General features: G+C 49.9%; 2 protein-coding genes across 14 annotated transcripts in view; both read right to left on the reverse strand.

The window, feature by feature from the left end:
* Inpp5e (inositol polyphosphate-5-phosphatase E) overlaps positions 1 to 10,453 on the reverse strand; it is a 19,000-nt gene extending 8,547 nt beyond the window's left edge. For 2 of the 7 annotated variants that reach the window (XM_060389709.1, XM_021641087.2), the window contains exons 1-9: positions 8,983 to 10,449; positions 3,944 to 4,067; positions 3,425 to 3,522; positions 2,590 to 2,714; positions 2,075 to 2,194; positions 1,677 to 1,784; positions 1,041 to 1,202; positions 860 to 975; positions 181 to 317 (exon numbers count right to left, since the gene is read on the reverse strand). In XM_060389709.1, coding sequence (XP_060245692.1) covers positions 181 to 317; positions 860 to 975; positions 1,041 to 1,202; positions 1,677 to 1,784; positions 2,075 to 2,194; positions 2,590 to 2,714; positions 3,425 to 3,522; positions 3,944 to 4,067; positions 8,983 to 9,794 — 1,802 coding nt within the window. In that variant the 5' untranslated portion in view covers positions 9,795 to 10,449. Of the gene's footprint in view, positions 1 to 176; positions 318 to 859; positions 976 to 1,040; positions 1,203 to 1,676; positions 1,785 to 2,074; positions 2,195 to 2,589; positions 2,715 to 3,424; positions 3,523 to 3,943; positions 4,068 to 8,982 lie in introns of those variants that run through there. The other 5 variants (XM_060389713.1, XM_060389711.1, XM_060389710.1 and 2 more) reach the window with 5 other exon arrangements.
* A 189-nt stretch (positions 10,454 to 10,642) lies between these two features.
* The window catches only part of Sec16a (SEC16 homolog A, endoplasmic reticulum export factor), a 34,581-nt gene continuing 31,528 nt past the window's right edge, over positions 10,643 to 13,695 (reverse strand). For all 7 annotated transcript variants that reach the window (XM_021641094.2, XM_021641093.2, XM_021641088.2 and 4 more), the window contains one exon: positions 10,643 to 12,140. In XM_021641094.2, coding sequence (XP_021496769.1) covers positions 12,072 to 12,140 — 69 coding nt within the window. In that variant the 3' untranslated portion in view covers positions 10,643 to 12,071. The remainder of the gene's footprint in view (positions 12,141 to 13,695) is intronic.

A 13,695-nucleotide genomic window follows, 5' to 3' on the forward strand; every position in this document is an offset into this window, starting at 1 on the left:
GATGGAAGCAACTTCACAGTAGCCTAGGAGCTGTTGGCACTGTGCCTGTCCAGTGTGTTACAGTGTGAAATGACATACTCCTCCACACCTAAGCCTGTTGCCCTTCCACAAAAGTCACTCCATTCAAGAACTGGCAAGAGCTAAAGCATCAGCCGGCTTTGAGGGTAAGCTGGGACTTACTTGTCTCGCCCTGGCCTCACTTTCACCCTGAACAGGCCATAAACAGGACGGTGGTCTGAAGTCTTGATCCCAGGGCAAGAGGAATACTTCATGGGACAGATGTCACCCTTGTGGCGGCTTTTGTATAAAACTCGGTCCTTTGGAAGAGATGGTGAAGCAGGAGCAGACTGTGCCATTCTGTTGCAGGTATCCCCACAGCAAGGTGTACCTGCAGCCCTAGCCTAGCTTTGTTTCCCTTAGGAAGCCCTCCCCAAATAAAACTTGACCTCTTATTGTTAGGCATCTAAAGACTTATTTGGGTGGCATCTGTTCCCTTCTAGCCCTCAGAGAGCAGCAGGGAGCTGCCTTACTCTCATGGATGTCCCAGGATCTCACCAGGTGCCACTTGTGTACCAGAAAGAGCCAACATCTGGTGGGAAAGCCAGGCAAGAGTGCAGGTGTCTTCCAGGCAGATGGACTCAGGTGTGAGTCCAACTATGGCCTACTCTTTAGGGATGGCCCACTTAGCCCTCTAATACAGATACTATCCTCTACCCCCAGTAGGCTGTTGGGCAGGCTTGAGCCTGGAGATGAATTCTAGGCTAGCTAACCTGGCTGGCTGCTGTGTGCTCTGTGCCAGGCCCACATAGACATGAGCTGCGGTTGGCAGGAGTCCTGAGGCCAGACTGAGGTTACATACCGTGTAGGAAGGTGTCCTTTGCTTGGAGGTGCTATCATAGGTGTCCTTCCCAATGTCGAATTTGTAGGATGGGAGAAAGTGGATTTCTGCCTCCTCGAAGCCCCTGAAGATGGACCCTGCAACAGAGGAGAGTTCAGGGAGGGCCAGCCACGCCTAAGGCGCTACTCCCCAGGCCACTCACCTTTCTTCATCTCCCGGGTGAGCTGGTCATGCTGCAGGAGTGCTAGCACATCCACCTCTGGGTCCTGCTTCAGGAAGGCCTCCACAGCCACTCGTCCACCACTCAGGCGGAAGTTGAAGTCCCCAAACCAGAATACCTCATCAAACCGGGTAGTGACATCCCCTGGGCACATATGGGAGAATATATTGGTGTTGGCCTCCCCTCGTCTGCTACAATCTGCTGATAGATGGATGGGCTCTAGGCCAAGTGGCATGCCTTCCTTTGTCTCGGTCCCCTTTCCCACAGAAGCACAGTTGGGTAGCAGCTCCCCAGGAAGGCTGGTGATGGGAGCAGCCGAGGCCAACAGCTACAGAGGATTGGGAAGCCATCTGTGCAGTCCAGTTCAAAGGACTACCTTGATGTACATAGCAGGCTAGCCATCCTATCAGCTTCTCCCAGCTCAGTCAGGGCCAGGAAGTAGACAAACAATGATAGCCCTGGGCAAACCACTAGGTCTTAGGGGCTCCCATCTGCCCATCTGCAAACCTAGTGGCTATCTTAGTAATGAGGACCTCCCAATTCTCAGAAGTCCTCCAGTAGTTTCTGTTAAGCTACCAGGGGACAAGGGACAGAAACAGCCATGTGCTGGAGTGTCACCTGCACTAGAGCGGTAGGGGTTTGTGTCTGGCACATTCCGGGGCAGAGCTAGAGCTTGGATGGTTTTGCTGTAGTCCAGCAGCCGCTCGGCTACCTTCCCATCTCCAGCTATGAGACAAAACAAAACAAAACTCATGAGTAGACAGCTGAGCTTCAGTGAAGAGCCTGCCCCAAATACTGCCTCACACCCTGACTGACCAGCTCCTACCCAATTGTCTGTTCTGCCTCAGAAGACTGGCTGAAAGCAGTGAATGTTCTGAGTAACATGCTCTTTCAAGGCAGAACCCACTAGTACTAGCCCAGAGTAACTGGCACCCCACCTGGACAGAGGCCTGTGAGGGGAGAAAACTGCTCACAAGCCTGTGTCAGGAATATAGGACTGACTTGGAAACACTTACAGGTAAAGTGAGATGTGATAAAGAGGAAGGAGGTGCCGAAAAAGGTGAAGCTGATGCCCAGGGCTCCCTTGGTCTTGATCTGAGACACGATGCGTGTAGTTACTGTGGCATACTCGACCTCTGCAGGGCAAGGAACGGGGGTTTAGGGTCTGCAGGGACACAGCTGCACTAGGTGTGCTTGTGTGTACTCTCAGACATGGAAACCTCAAAGGCTGGATCCCAGGCATGAAGTGCACAATTGCCTGAGGTTGCAGGTTGCTGGGAGGGGACCCATATATGGTCAGGGCCCACATGTTATTAGAGCCTGTATATGGAGATACCTAGAGCCCTGGTAAGGGCCAGCAAGATGCCAAGCCTGAAGACCTGAATGGATCCCCAGAACACACATGGTGGAAGGAGAACTGACTTGCAGGCTGTCCTCTGACCTTCACATAATGCTCTGTGGTACATGTAGAGAGAGAGAAAGGTGGGAAGGAGGGAGGAAGGAGGGAGAAAAGCCTAATGGTGGCACCTACCTGAGCAGAACCAGATCAGGTCCCTACGGATAAACAGGGACATGTACAGGACCCCATGTGCTGCTGATGACAGCAGCACATACTGAGGGCCCAGTGTCTCCTGCAAGCGTGTTTCCCACTCCCGCCTGTGGGGAAGAGACAGGTTAGATGAGGGATGTGGCCTTTTAGCTCCACCCTACCCCATCTGCTGCCCAGAAAGCCCCTGACGTGTTCCTAGAGGACCCCACAACTAGGCCTCATTTAGTACTGAGAACAGCGATGAGGCTAGTGGCATCTTAATGTACTGTGAGACCCTTCAGGTTGGCTTCAGGCTCAAGACCTCAATCTGATGGCATGTGTAGATCTCCAATCCCATCTAAGACCCACATGAGTTGTCAGAACCGTGGGCTGTCAAAGGTGGGCCCCATCTCTACTTGTGGTCCCTGAGGACAGGCTCCCTTCTCCAGAGCATACAAAGCCTGCTGCTTTCCTTACACAGGCCAAGGAAACCCATAAGCTGCAGCAAGGAACACATAGCTATGGAACCACTTCCCAGGGAAATCAGTCAGGATGCCACAGGATATGTGACCAGACATATGCTGCTCTAGGCGGCAGCCTAGAGCCTCTGGACAAACTATGCCTCTTAGTTGTCTCTGTGCTCCCTTGGACAACTACTGACAAAACCTAAAACCCTACTGACTTTATGCTTATTTCAATGAGGTTGCTCATCTGGCCCACACTGCTTCAGTTTTATGAGGGCCTCAGGTCCCTCCCTTCAGGTTCATGGGCTTATTTCAGTGAACTGTCCACAAAGGGTACTGGAAGCTTCTAGAGTGGAGGCTGAGTGGAGCCTCACCTGTCAGAGCAGCCCTCCTGGACTCCAATGACATACAGGTCCTGAGTGTAGTCGGCCTCAGTGGGGAGCAGAAACTCATCTAGGCTCGCTGGGAGCTCCTGCAGTGAAGAGCCACAAAATAGTCAAGGCCTATGAGGCTCCCTCAGGCCTGGGGCAGAAGCTCAAGAGCAAGGCCCTGCAATCACCTGGAGTCTTTTCAAAGAGAAGTATGCACACAGCTATAGGTTTAGTCTCCCGGGAAACCTTGATCTGTCAGATACTTCAGTTTCCCTCAGCTTGGGGACCCTCCTGACTAGAGGACCTGGGTATTCTAGTCTGTTGCCACCTGGGAGGTATGATCATCCTCCCAGGTGCATGCCCAACCCTGGTCCCTTACAAAGACTCATAGAGATAGAGGTAGCCTACTTGACTATCTTTATGTCCACTGTAATGAGTGGACTGTGCTGGGCCTCTTAGGGCAGGTCCCCAAGGACACAAAGCCCAGCTACCTCCACCTTAATTCTCTATGACCCCTCTCACCTTCTGGCCCTGCATGTTCCAGGTAGCCACGAAGAGAGCCATGTTCCGGTCTGGGAAGTACCTGCACAGCTCGTCTGCTCCTAGCAGGGCCCCACTGGCCAGAAGACTGCCCTCCAGATAGCTCCTGTAAAAAGAGGCAACTGAGCAGCCAGCTTTCGTGATACCAGAACAACCCAGGAGCTCCTTCACTAGGACAGATACATCTGTGGCCACTCTCTCCAAAGGTACAAGTCTTAGAAGCCATAGGGCCTACAAGCTATGTAGGCCCTGAAGACACCATTGACCATATAAAGTATCAGTGTTGCCCCTGGAGATGGGATTTCTTCAACCAGAGTGCAATACCACCTTCATGACAACCCAGAATGACACCCAACTTATCCTGATTTCAGTCCATCTCCAGGCCTCAGTGGAATGAGGTCACATTTGTCAAGCTGAGATACAATGCTAACAGTATGATGACCTAGCTCATGTAGGACACATGTGTGCTGCCCAACCAGCCTGGACAGAAATACTGAACATATATAGCCCTGTGGGTGACTTGGTCTCAGCCCTATCACTCAACTCCATCACCATAGTACAGAAACATGAAAGCTACAGAGAAAAATGATGGGTGTGGTTGTATGCCTGAAAAGCTGTGTTTAGAAAGGCAATGAAATCTGAATGTCAGGGTTGAAGAGATGGCTTAGCAGCTAAAAGCACAGCTCCAAATGGTTCAATACCCTCATACAGACACACATGCAGGCAAAACACTAACATACATGAATTAAAAAAAATCTAAACCATGATTTTTCATGCACTGAGGAATATTAGATTTAAATATTAAATATTTGTTGCCATTATTCTCCAGACCTTTAAGAAATGGAAGTCCTGGGGCTGGAGAGATGGCCCAGTAGTTGAAATCAGCAGCTGCTCTTCCAGAGCCCAAGTTTGGTTGCCAGTGCCCATCTGGTGCCTCACAATACTCCTAACTCCAGTTCCAGGAGATTATGTTGTATTTGTATGTTATGTATATGAGAATTTTGCTTGAATGTATGTATGAGCTCACATGTTTGTCTGTTGCCTGTTGAGTCCAGAAGAGGATGCTGGATCCCCTGGAACACGCACATCTGCATAAAATAACTCGAAAGAAAAAGAAATTAAAGTCCCTCTGAGCTTATTGTTTACACACACACAGGCCATCGCCCCACTGGATTTCTCTAGATGCTATCTGTGCAGCCACTCTTCTAGATGCCATTTCAGTGAAAGGTACTCCAGCTTCCCCTTCTGGTCCCTGCCACTGTCCCCTCACAGGGCAGCTCTCTACTTGGCTCTCTGCCTTGTTCATTGCTTGCTGTTGAAGCCTCATCTGTTTCACGGCCCTGCCTGCCCTGGCTCTGTACCCAGGGCTAAGGCGGCTGCAGCTGACTCAGGGGAAGCCCAAGCTGTCCACCTAGTCACCCGCCCTCCTGCATTTCTACTTCTACAACAGCACTGCTTGCCCCTTCCCAAGCACACAGGCTGGATTCAGCAAGACATCCTTTTCATTCCCACCATTCCCATGGCTTTTGTACCTGTAGTGGCCATGGGGTCACCTAGCTTCCAGAATCCCACACACACACTCCTGTTTCTCCAAGGTCATTTTCCCCCATCCTCGTTGCCCCCTTCCCACTCCCGAGTTCTACCTGAAGTGAACATGCCACATTGCAAAGCAAGGACCAAAGACATACTGAGGCTGCTCTTTGGTGACAGGACAGCTGAGATGCCAGGACAATTCAGTCCAGGCACTCTCCTCTCTCCTGATGCCTTCACACTCTGTCAGCCACTACCCAGCTGCCCCACCTCCAGAGCAAGCTCATGGTGCCTGCACTGTGGGTTCACTTTGCTTCCACTTCTACATTACAGCCGTTTACTAGGGCTCAAGAAGGGACAGAGACACACGGCATCACTTCAACACCAGCCAAAAGGAGCCCTGTGTGCTTTTCAAGTCTCCGGCCTAAAAAAAAAAAAAAAAAAAAAAAAAAAAAAAAGGGACTTGGTCTATATAGCAAGTTCCAGGCCAGCCAAGGCTACAGTGAGACCTTGTCACAAGGAGAGGGAGAAGTGGGGAAGTGGCAGGCTAGGCTGGTGAGATAACTTAGTGTATAAGGGTGCTTGCTAGTAGGAAAGAACTAACTCCCACAAACTGTCCTGATTTATACATGTTCACTATTGCATGTCCATGTGCATGCACATATGCATGCATGCATACATAATATATGCATTTTTTTATTAAGTAGTGGATCACTGCAACTTGTAACCTGGTGGCCTCTGGAAGCAAGAGGCCCAGGTAGGAAAGCCAGGGCCTCTTCTGAAACAGCAGCTGGCAGACTGACCTAAGCCTGATCCAACCACCAAGAGTAGTTTTCACAGGATTGGAGAGATAATGGCTTAGTGGTTAAAAGCACTGGCTAATTTTCCAGAGGACCTAGCTTCAATTCCCAGCACCCATACATGGCACTGTCTGTAACTACAGTTCCAGGGGAGCAAGCCGATACCCTTACACAGACAGACCCGCATACAGGCAAAATACCAATGCACATGAAATAAAGAAATAATAGTTTTCACATTTTTCAAATTGTTGAAAAAGAAAAAAAACCCACTATTTTATGACCCATAAAAATCTGTGTCCCAAAGTAAAGTGTTGTCAACACCACTTCTGTTCTTGCCACACTAGTACCAGACACTCTCCCAACTGAGTGGCTACAGGTCATTCATCATCATGCCAACCACTGATCTAGAACAAGCTGGAGTTGTGAGGTGTGAGGCAGAACTGGATGAAGGCCATCCTCCATCACTTTCCTGTGGTTCAAAAGTGGCCCATGGATATCGCTCAGACTTATTGTCACTTCCTATGGACTGCATGTAATAATGCTTTGAATGTGGCATAAACAGTACTCTTTCAAAAGACCCCCATGGGACTGGAGAAATGGCTGAGTGGTTACGAGTGCTTGCTGCAGGCAGTGACGGTGCACATCCTGTAGACCCAACACTAGGGAGGCAAGGCAGGTGAATCTCTGAGCCTGGTCTACAGACCGGACTGGGCTACACAGAGAAACCTTGTCTTGAAAAACCAAAGGATCTGAGCTTGGTGTCCAGCACTATTAGGCAGCTCACAACTGCCTGTACTTTCAGCTCCAGGGAATACCTCTGATTTCTATAGGTACCTGGCACTCACATGCACATACCCCCCCCCACCCCTAATTAAAATATAAAAAAATAATTATTTTAAATATTTAAAAGGATTGCTGGCTTACTAGTGACTAGAGGTGCTAGAAGGGCACCAGAGCATGTTGCAGAGGAGACAGTCTTGGAGAAGAGGTGCGGCATGGAGGGACCTGCCTTCAGAGCTGCTTACAGGTACATGGAGTAAAGCCTACCTCCAGCAACTAAAGAGAACTGAATGGTGGCCCCAGTAAAGATATGTCCACTCAAGGCCCCTCAGAATGTGGCTTTCTTTGGAAATGGTCTGTGCAGATATAAGCACTGCAAAATCTCCAGAAGAGGCCCTTGTAGTTAGCAGGGCTGGAGTCACTGTCTGGGAAACTTAGAAATGACCAACTGGAGATACAGGCAGAAATTACACTGTAAGAGCCCACATCACTTTCAGAGGAAAGGAAGGTTCCTTTGACTTTCTAGATCAAGGCAGCCCTGATGTCACTCCACTCAAGATTTCTGCTTCTAGGTTTCCTGTACAAAACCTTCTAACCATAACCTTCTAACCTATGCAAGAACCATCTCTAGATCCTCCTCACTCTCCCCTTCCCACTCGCTACATGTCCAGCAACATGTTTGTGGGATAGCTACAGGCAGAATGTACGGGCCAAGACCAAGACCCCAGAAAGGGGCCAGCCTGGGCAAGGAGGCTCCAGATTTGGATAGGCCATGCTCTGGTCCTGTGACCCCAGTGGTGGATATGGCCCCAGGAGAAGGGCACCAGCATGGGGAAAGGGCTCATCTTGGTATGGCACTCAAGCTCTTTTCAGTATAAGTTCATACAAGTTAATTACCGGAGTCAGAGAGGCCAAGCACAAAAACCAGAGGTCTTGTACATTCTCAGGATGTTGCATGGCCAGTGAGAGCTCTCAGTGGACACAGCAAGTCCTCATCACAGACACTGGGATCCTGTGGCTCTAGACAGTGTGGAGCTCTCCCAAGGCATAGGGTAAACTAGTCAAGACTGTTCCTGGGCCCTGCAAGTGGCCCTTGGGGTGTCATGTGGTCCAGTGAGTTAACCAGTATCTACATGTCCTGGTAAAATGCTGGCCGATGGCCCAAAATGTGATGGGACAGCACTCAGCCCTTCTTCAAGCATCACTAGAAGACTCCTGAGTGCTCCTCATGGGCAGTAGTTAGACAATAGTACAGCTAAAGAAACTTGTGACCTCAGGCAGGCATGGTGGTGACACAGGCCTTTAGTCCAGCGGTTGGGGAGGCAGAGGCAGGTGGATCTCTCTGAGTATGAGGACAGCCTGGTCTACAAAGTGAGTCCAGGATGGCGAAGGCTACACAGAGAAACCCAAACTTCAAAACAAAACAAAATAAAAACCCGTGACCCTCCACATAGGAAAAACAAAGGGGCCAGTTCAGACACAGAGAAAGCTGCCCAACAAGATGCAGGGAGATATAAGCTACAGGTGCAATGATAGCACGATGGGTGTGCTCTTATCTGCCTATGGAAGGACTGAGGCAGAATGATCTGCTTTTATAGGTTCACGGCCTGTGGGTGACACTGAGCCACAAAGGAAAGGGTCTGGAAGGATACAAACAGAAGGAGAAAGGCATGATGTCTGACACAGAATGGGAGAGCTACTTTATTTTCCAGTTCCAAGTTTTAGGCATTCTCTATGGGAACCATTCACATGGCCTCTGTGCAATCTGTCTTTATTCTACCTCAACCTTTTAAACACTAGGATTACAAGCATGAGCCACCATGCCTGGCTCAGTTTGCTCTTGGCTGATTAGACAGAGGCCTCTGGATGACAGGCCCAGAGCTCCCTGCCCCTCCCTCCAGGAAGCCCTACCTGCTTCTGATGTCCTTGGTGCGGATGGGGGCCAGAAGGCTGAAGGAAGATCTGGCTGATTGAATGGAGTGATTGTCACTAGCCAGGGGGCTCCGTGGCCTGCTAGGGCCCAGGCTGCTGTGGGCTCTGACCAGTGTGTTCTGCATGCGGAGCTTGTAGTCCATGTGCTCAGGGTCAACCTTGTTTGCTGTTCTCAGGGAGCTGGAGGCTATGTTGAGGTCCATAGCTGGTGGTGTGTGTGAGGCGTGCAAACTTGCCAACTTGGGGGAGCCTCCACCTGGGGCGGCCTCTCTCTGCAGGAGGTCCAAGGAGGTGCTTATCATTCCAGAAAGACAGTCACTCCACAAGGAAGGGCTCCCTCCCTCACTGCCTGTGGTCCTTCTGGGCTTAGGGATCTCCTGCAAGGATGTACTGAGACAGGGCAGGGGCCGACTGTAGGCAGGGGACTGGGCGACAGAGCCCTTGCAGGAACTAGCCCCATTCTGGACAGTCAGATCCTCCTGACTACCTCTGAAACGCCTCCTTCTCAAGCTCTTGTCATCGAGGGACAGGGTTCGCTCCAACTTGGGTCTCATGGGTGGCTGTGGGTTGATCAAGTTTGCCTTAGCTTTTGGGTTCTGGTTGCTTGGTTTTGCTGGGATGCTGACAGGAGGCATGGGGTTTGTCTCTGAACTTTGAGAGTCTGTGGCTGGTAGGGAGCCTGGTGTTGGGGTGAGCTTCTTTTCAGTGTTTGGAAGCTGTCCCTGGAGCATTCTGCCCTCCAGCTGCCCAGGTATCTCCGTGTGACGCAGGCAAGCTGACTTAGACGGCATAGTCCAGACCTGGCCAGCTCTCTCTCACCCAGCAGGGCACTCCTGAAGAAAGGGATCCTCCCCGGGAGGCTAGCAAGCTACTCGTGTTGTCAAGGATGCACGTCAGAGGTCACCAGCTGGATACCAAGAAAACTCGGGTGGCTCCCTTTGTGGCATGTGGTGGTCCTTTTTGAGCAGGGCCTGTAGCTGCATGGCTGGAGTCCTGGCTTCTCACAGATGCCTGAGGAAATCCGGAAAAATCTCTCCTAGCCTCTCTCAGCACCTTGAAGGCAGCTTGCAGGTCTTAAAGCGACCTCGTGAGAACAGGCACCACGGGGTCGGGGCTGCAGTTTCTTCTTGGAGCTGCAGAAGCCTGTCCAGTACCCCGGGGTCAGACCTCCAACCCACCGTTAGAGTAGGGCAGCGTGCTCGGCGTCCTAGGCTCACCTGTGCCCTCCGTCCGGCCGCACACCCGCCGCCGGGCGCCCAAGGTCTGATCCGGCCGGGCCCAGCACTGAGGTTGGCGGGCCTAGCCCAGTCACGGCGGCGGCTGGAACAACGACTGCTGCCCCGTGCCCCGACACAGGGTTCGCCCCAGCTCAGTCTAGTGGTCACCCTGGTCCAGGCCCCGCTCTGTGGTTGCCCTGAGAATCGCCCGGCCCAAGCTCACACTGACGCCACAGCGTCCCCTGGCGGCTGGAGGACCCTCCCCCCACCCTGAAAGCCACGCCCCTCACGAGGGCACGCCCTATCGCGCAGAGGCCGCACTTGCTTCAGACCGACCACGCAAAACACGCCGCCAAGGCTCTAGCCACAGTTACCTTCTCACTGGCCTGCCCCTCAAAACACAAAGGAAGCCATAAATGAAGTTACTTGAGAGCCCAAAATATTTTATTTAACAATTTGAATTTAGGAAAAATAGCAGCTCCCAGGGAAGAAGCTTCTTGAATCAAAAGTGGTTGGCAGTCAACACACAGAGCCTGGGCAGGGTTGCACCACAGGCAAGGGTCCTGCCTGGTCCCAGCAAGAACACAAACCGCTACTGACCCACAGGGACGGGCCTTTCTTAGTGACAGGAGCAAGAGGGTCGAAGCATAATCATTTATGGAACATTCTGAAAACCATCTGTGAGTCTTTCCTATATGCTGCAGAGAACCAGAAAAACAGGAAAGGCTGTGATAATTCCACGTTCGTTCTACAATTTCTAAATTTGATACCAAACAAACCATTTGTTTTCTACCCAAATTACCTGCTGATTTTATAAATATTTAAAATCTCTTTTCCCCTCCTCTTTAAAGGATAATTTAGCAACAGTCAGTGATGCCTTAAAGCTCTGAGTTTGAGGGTGCTGTGTCAGCTCCTTGAAGAGTGAAGTGGTTGAGTCACTGAGTAGTTGCTGAAGGTCCCTGGTGGGCTTTGGGGTAGAGATGCAAGGTTCCAGAATGTCTGCTAGGATACTGTAAGACACTCCAAGATATCACCAAGTCTCTAAATGATGTCTGTAGGTGACAGTGAGTCAGCTGGAGGGCCCCATATACACCCTTCCCTAGGAGGGCAGTACTTTGCAGCATGCAGCCATTTTTTTGACCTAGTTGGTTAATCAGATCAGCAGCTTCAGAACATCAGCTCCCTGGGGTTCTCCCCAGGGACTGGAACATGATGGGAATCTCTGAGAAATAAAATCCACTCAGCCCTAATCAGGCCACGGAAAATGTAGTGAGCCTGGGAATTCTTGGAGAGATATGCCCTGCAACCACCTTCCTCCCAGCCTGTGAGAGACTGGTGTGGACTCCCTGGTTCACAGGACAGGGCATAGCTGCTCAGTACAGCTTGGGGCTCCTCTTAGGCCAGGCAGCCCAATAGAGTCAGGGCTCCTCTCCAGTCAAGCATCCAGTCTTAGCATCCTAAGGAACCGTGGTTGGTTTGCACTATTTTTCAGGTGAGCAAGGGCCTGGTTTCCAAGGAACTGAGCTCTTGTGGTAAAGCCCTGTCTAGCCTCTCTTCAGGGGTATTCTCACGTGACTCAAACTATTATGTCCTTAATTTGTCTAAAGTGACTAAGAAAGAAACATTGTTTGAAAAGACTTTGAATTAGATTCATTCTATCCAGCATCTGAAAGGAATCAATTTTTCAATAATTCATATACATGGGCTTCAAGGAAGGAAACACACAGTATGACCGGCTCTGAGTTACTGCCATGTCCATCTGGGATCCATGAGACCTCAGGCAGCTAGTTTGGTTCTTGGTGGAGAACAGTTATCTAGTCATCTCAGAGTTCCAAGTATGAATCCAGCATCCTAGTTCAATGGTGCATATTTTCTTTGGCCAATCTTTCCTGGCCTTGAATTCCCCGAGGTGACAGAAGCCTGGAACAAAAAGAACAGCAATGACCTACGTGGGTCCAGGCCCAAAGATTGTGTAGCAGGATGGGTCTACAGGGTAAGCCCACAGATCACTGACAAATGGGCAAACTCTGTGTTGGCTTCAAGCGTGAGACCTTCTGTAGGTGCCAAGTTTCTGCTGCTCAGCATTTTCTAGCCCATAGCACTGCAGACATGATTTGTTTTTGTTCAGCCACAGTTCTGTCAAGGCCACAAGAAATGAAGCTAGCACTACAGAGCTTAGCCAGCTAAGGGTTCAGTGAGCCTAAGGGTGGCCAGTAGCCTATGGTCTTTGTTGCTGCAAAGCACAGGGATGCTGTGTGCCACTAGAGAACACTGGCATATATTTTTCCTCCCTCACTAGACCTTACTGGGATCAAATCCAATCTGTCAGCTATTCAACTACAGGGTCAAAAGAAAAATGACATCTTGTGGTTGAAAATATGGACAAAGATGGTGACAGCAGCAACCTCATTTGCACAGGACCCAGCACTCTCTATACAGAGAGTGACCATGGTTGGGCTTAAGACAGACAGCTGAGGGCAGAAACCCTGGAAGAGTGGGTTGAGAACAGCACACTCAGAAGGTCAGAATACTTGCCCAGGCAACTCCTTTTTGAGCCCTTCCTGGCTGCAAAGAATGATTTAATTACTTCTCAATAGGCTTTGCATGGCATACATGAAAACAAACAAACTAACTAACGCCTGTTCAGATTGTTCAGTGGTTAAGAGTACTGGTTGTTTTTTCAGAGACCCTGGGTTTAATTCCCAGCACCCACATGACGACTTGCAACTATATGTAACTCCAGTCCCAGGAGAGCTGGTCTCTGTAGGCACCATGCATGCAAATGGCAGACAGACATACATGTAGCAAAATACTCATACACATAAAATAAAATTTAAAATAAATAATAAACTTTGCTTGCTTGACCTTCTATTAAAACAAAACAGAACAAAAAACAAAAACAAAAACAAAAAAACAATTAAAAACTAAACTCACACAAGATGCTTGCCCCTGGCTAGGGATGTAACTTAGTTTGTAGAGTATTTGTCTAGCATGTATGAGTTCCTGGTTCAAGTTTTCCATCCCCCAAAATAAAGATGCTTGCCAAGAGATCTTTCCCTCCACAGCTCCCCAAACAGTAGCCAGATTCCATTTCCCTAAAAGATTGGTGTAGAAGGAGAGAAATCACACAGCCCATTCTAGATTCTCCTGGGCAAAAGTACACAAGGGTCATGACTAAGAAAAGATGACCTTCCAGGGCTAGAGAGACAGCTCAGTGGATAAAAGCATTGTCTACTCTTCCAGAGGTCCTGAGTTCAATTCACTGCGCTCACATCACTAAAATCTGATGCCCTCTTCTATATGTAGATAGAGCACTCATAAATAAAATCTTTAAAAGCTTATCAGAAAGACACCATTCCAGTCTTCGCAGACATAATGAGGACCTGGGATCTCACAGTAGGCACTAGAAAATGGCTCTATTACTTCTGATCTGAAGAAAATTCCCATCTGAACACTGCACCCAACAAACTCTCAA

Source organism: Meriones unguiculatus, chromosome 8, assembly GCF_030254825.1.
Source record: "Meriones unguiculatus strain TT.TT164.6M chromosome 8, Bangor_MerUng_6.1, whole genome shotgun sequence".
NCBI classification, from domain to species: Eukaryota; Metazoa; Chordata; class Mammalia; order Rodentia; family Muridae; genus Meriones; species Meriones unguiculatus.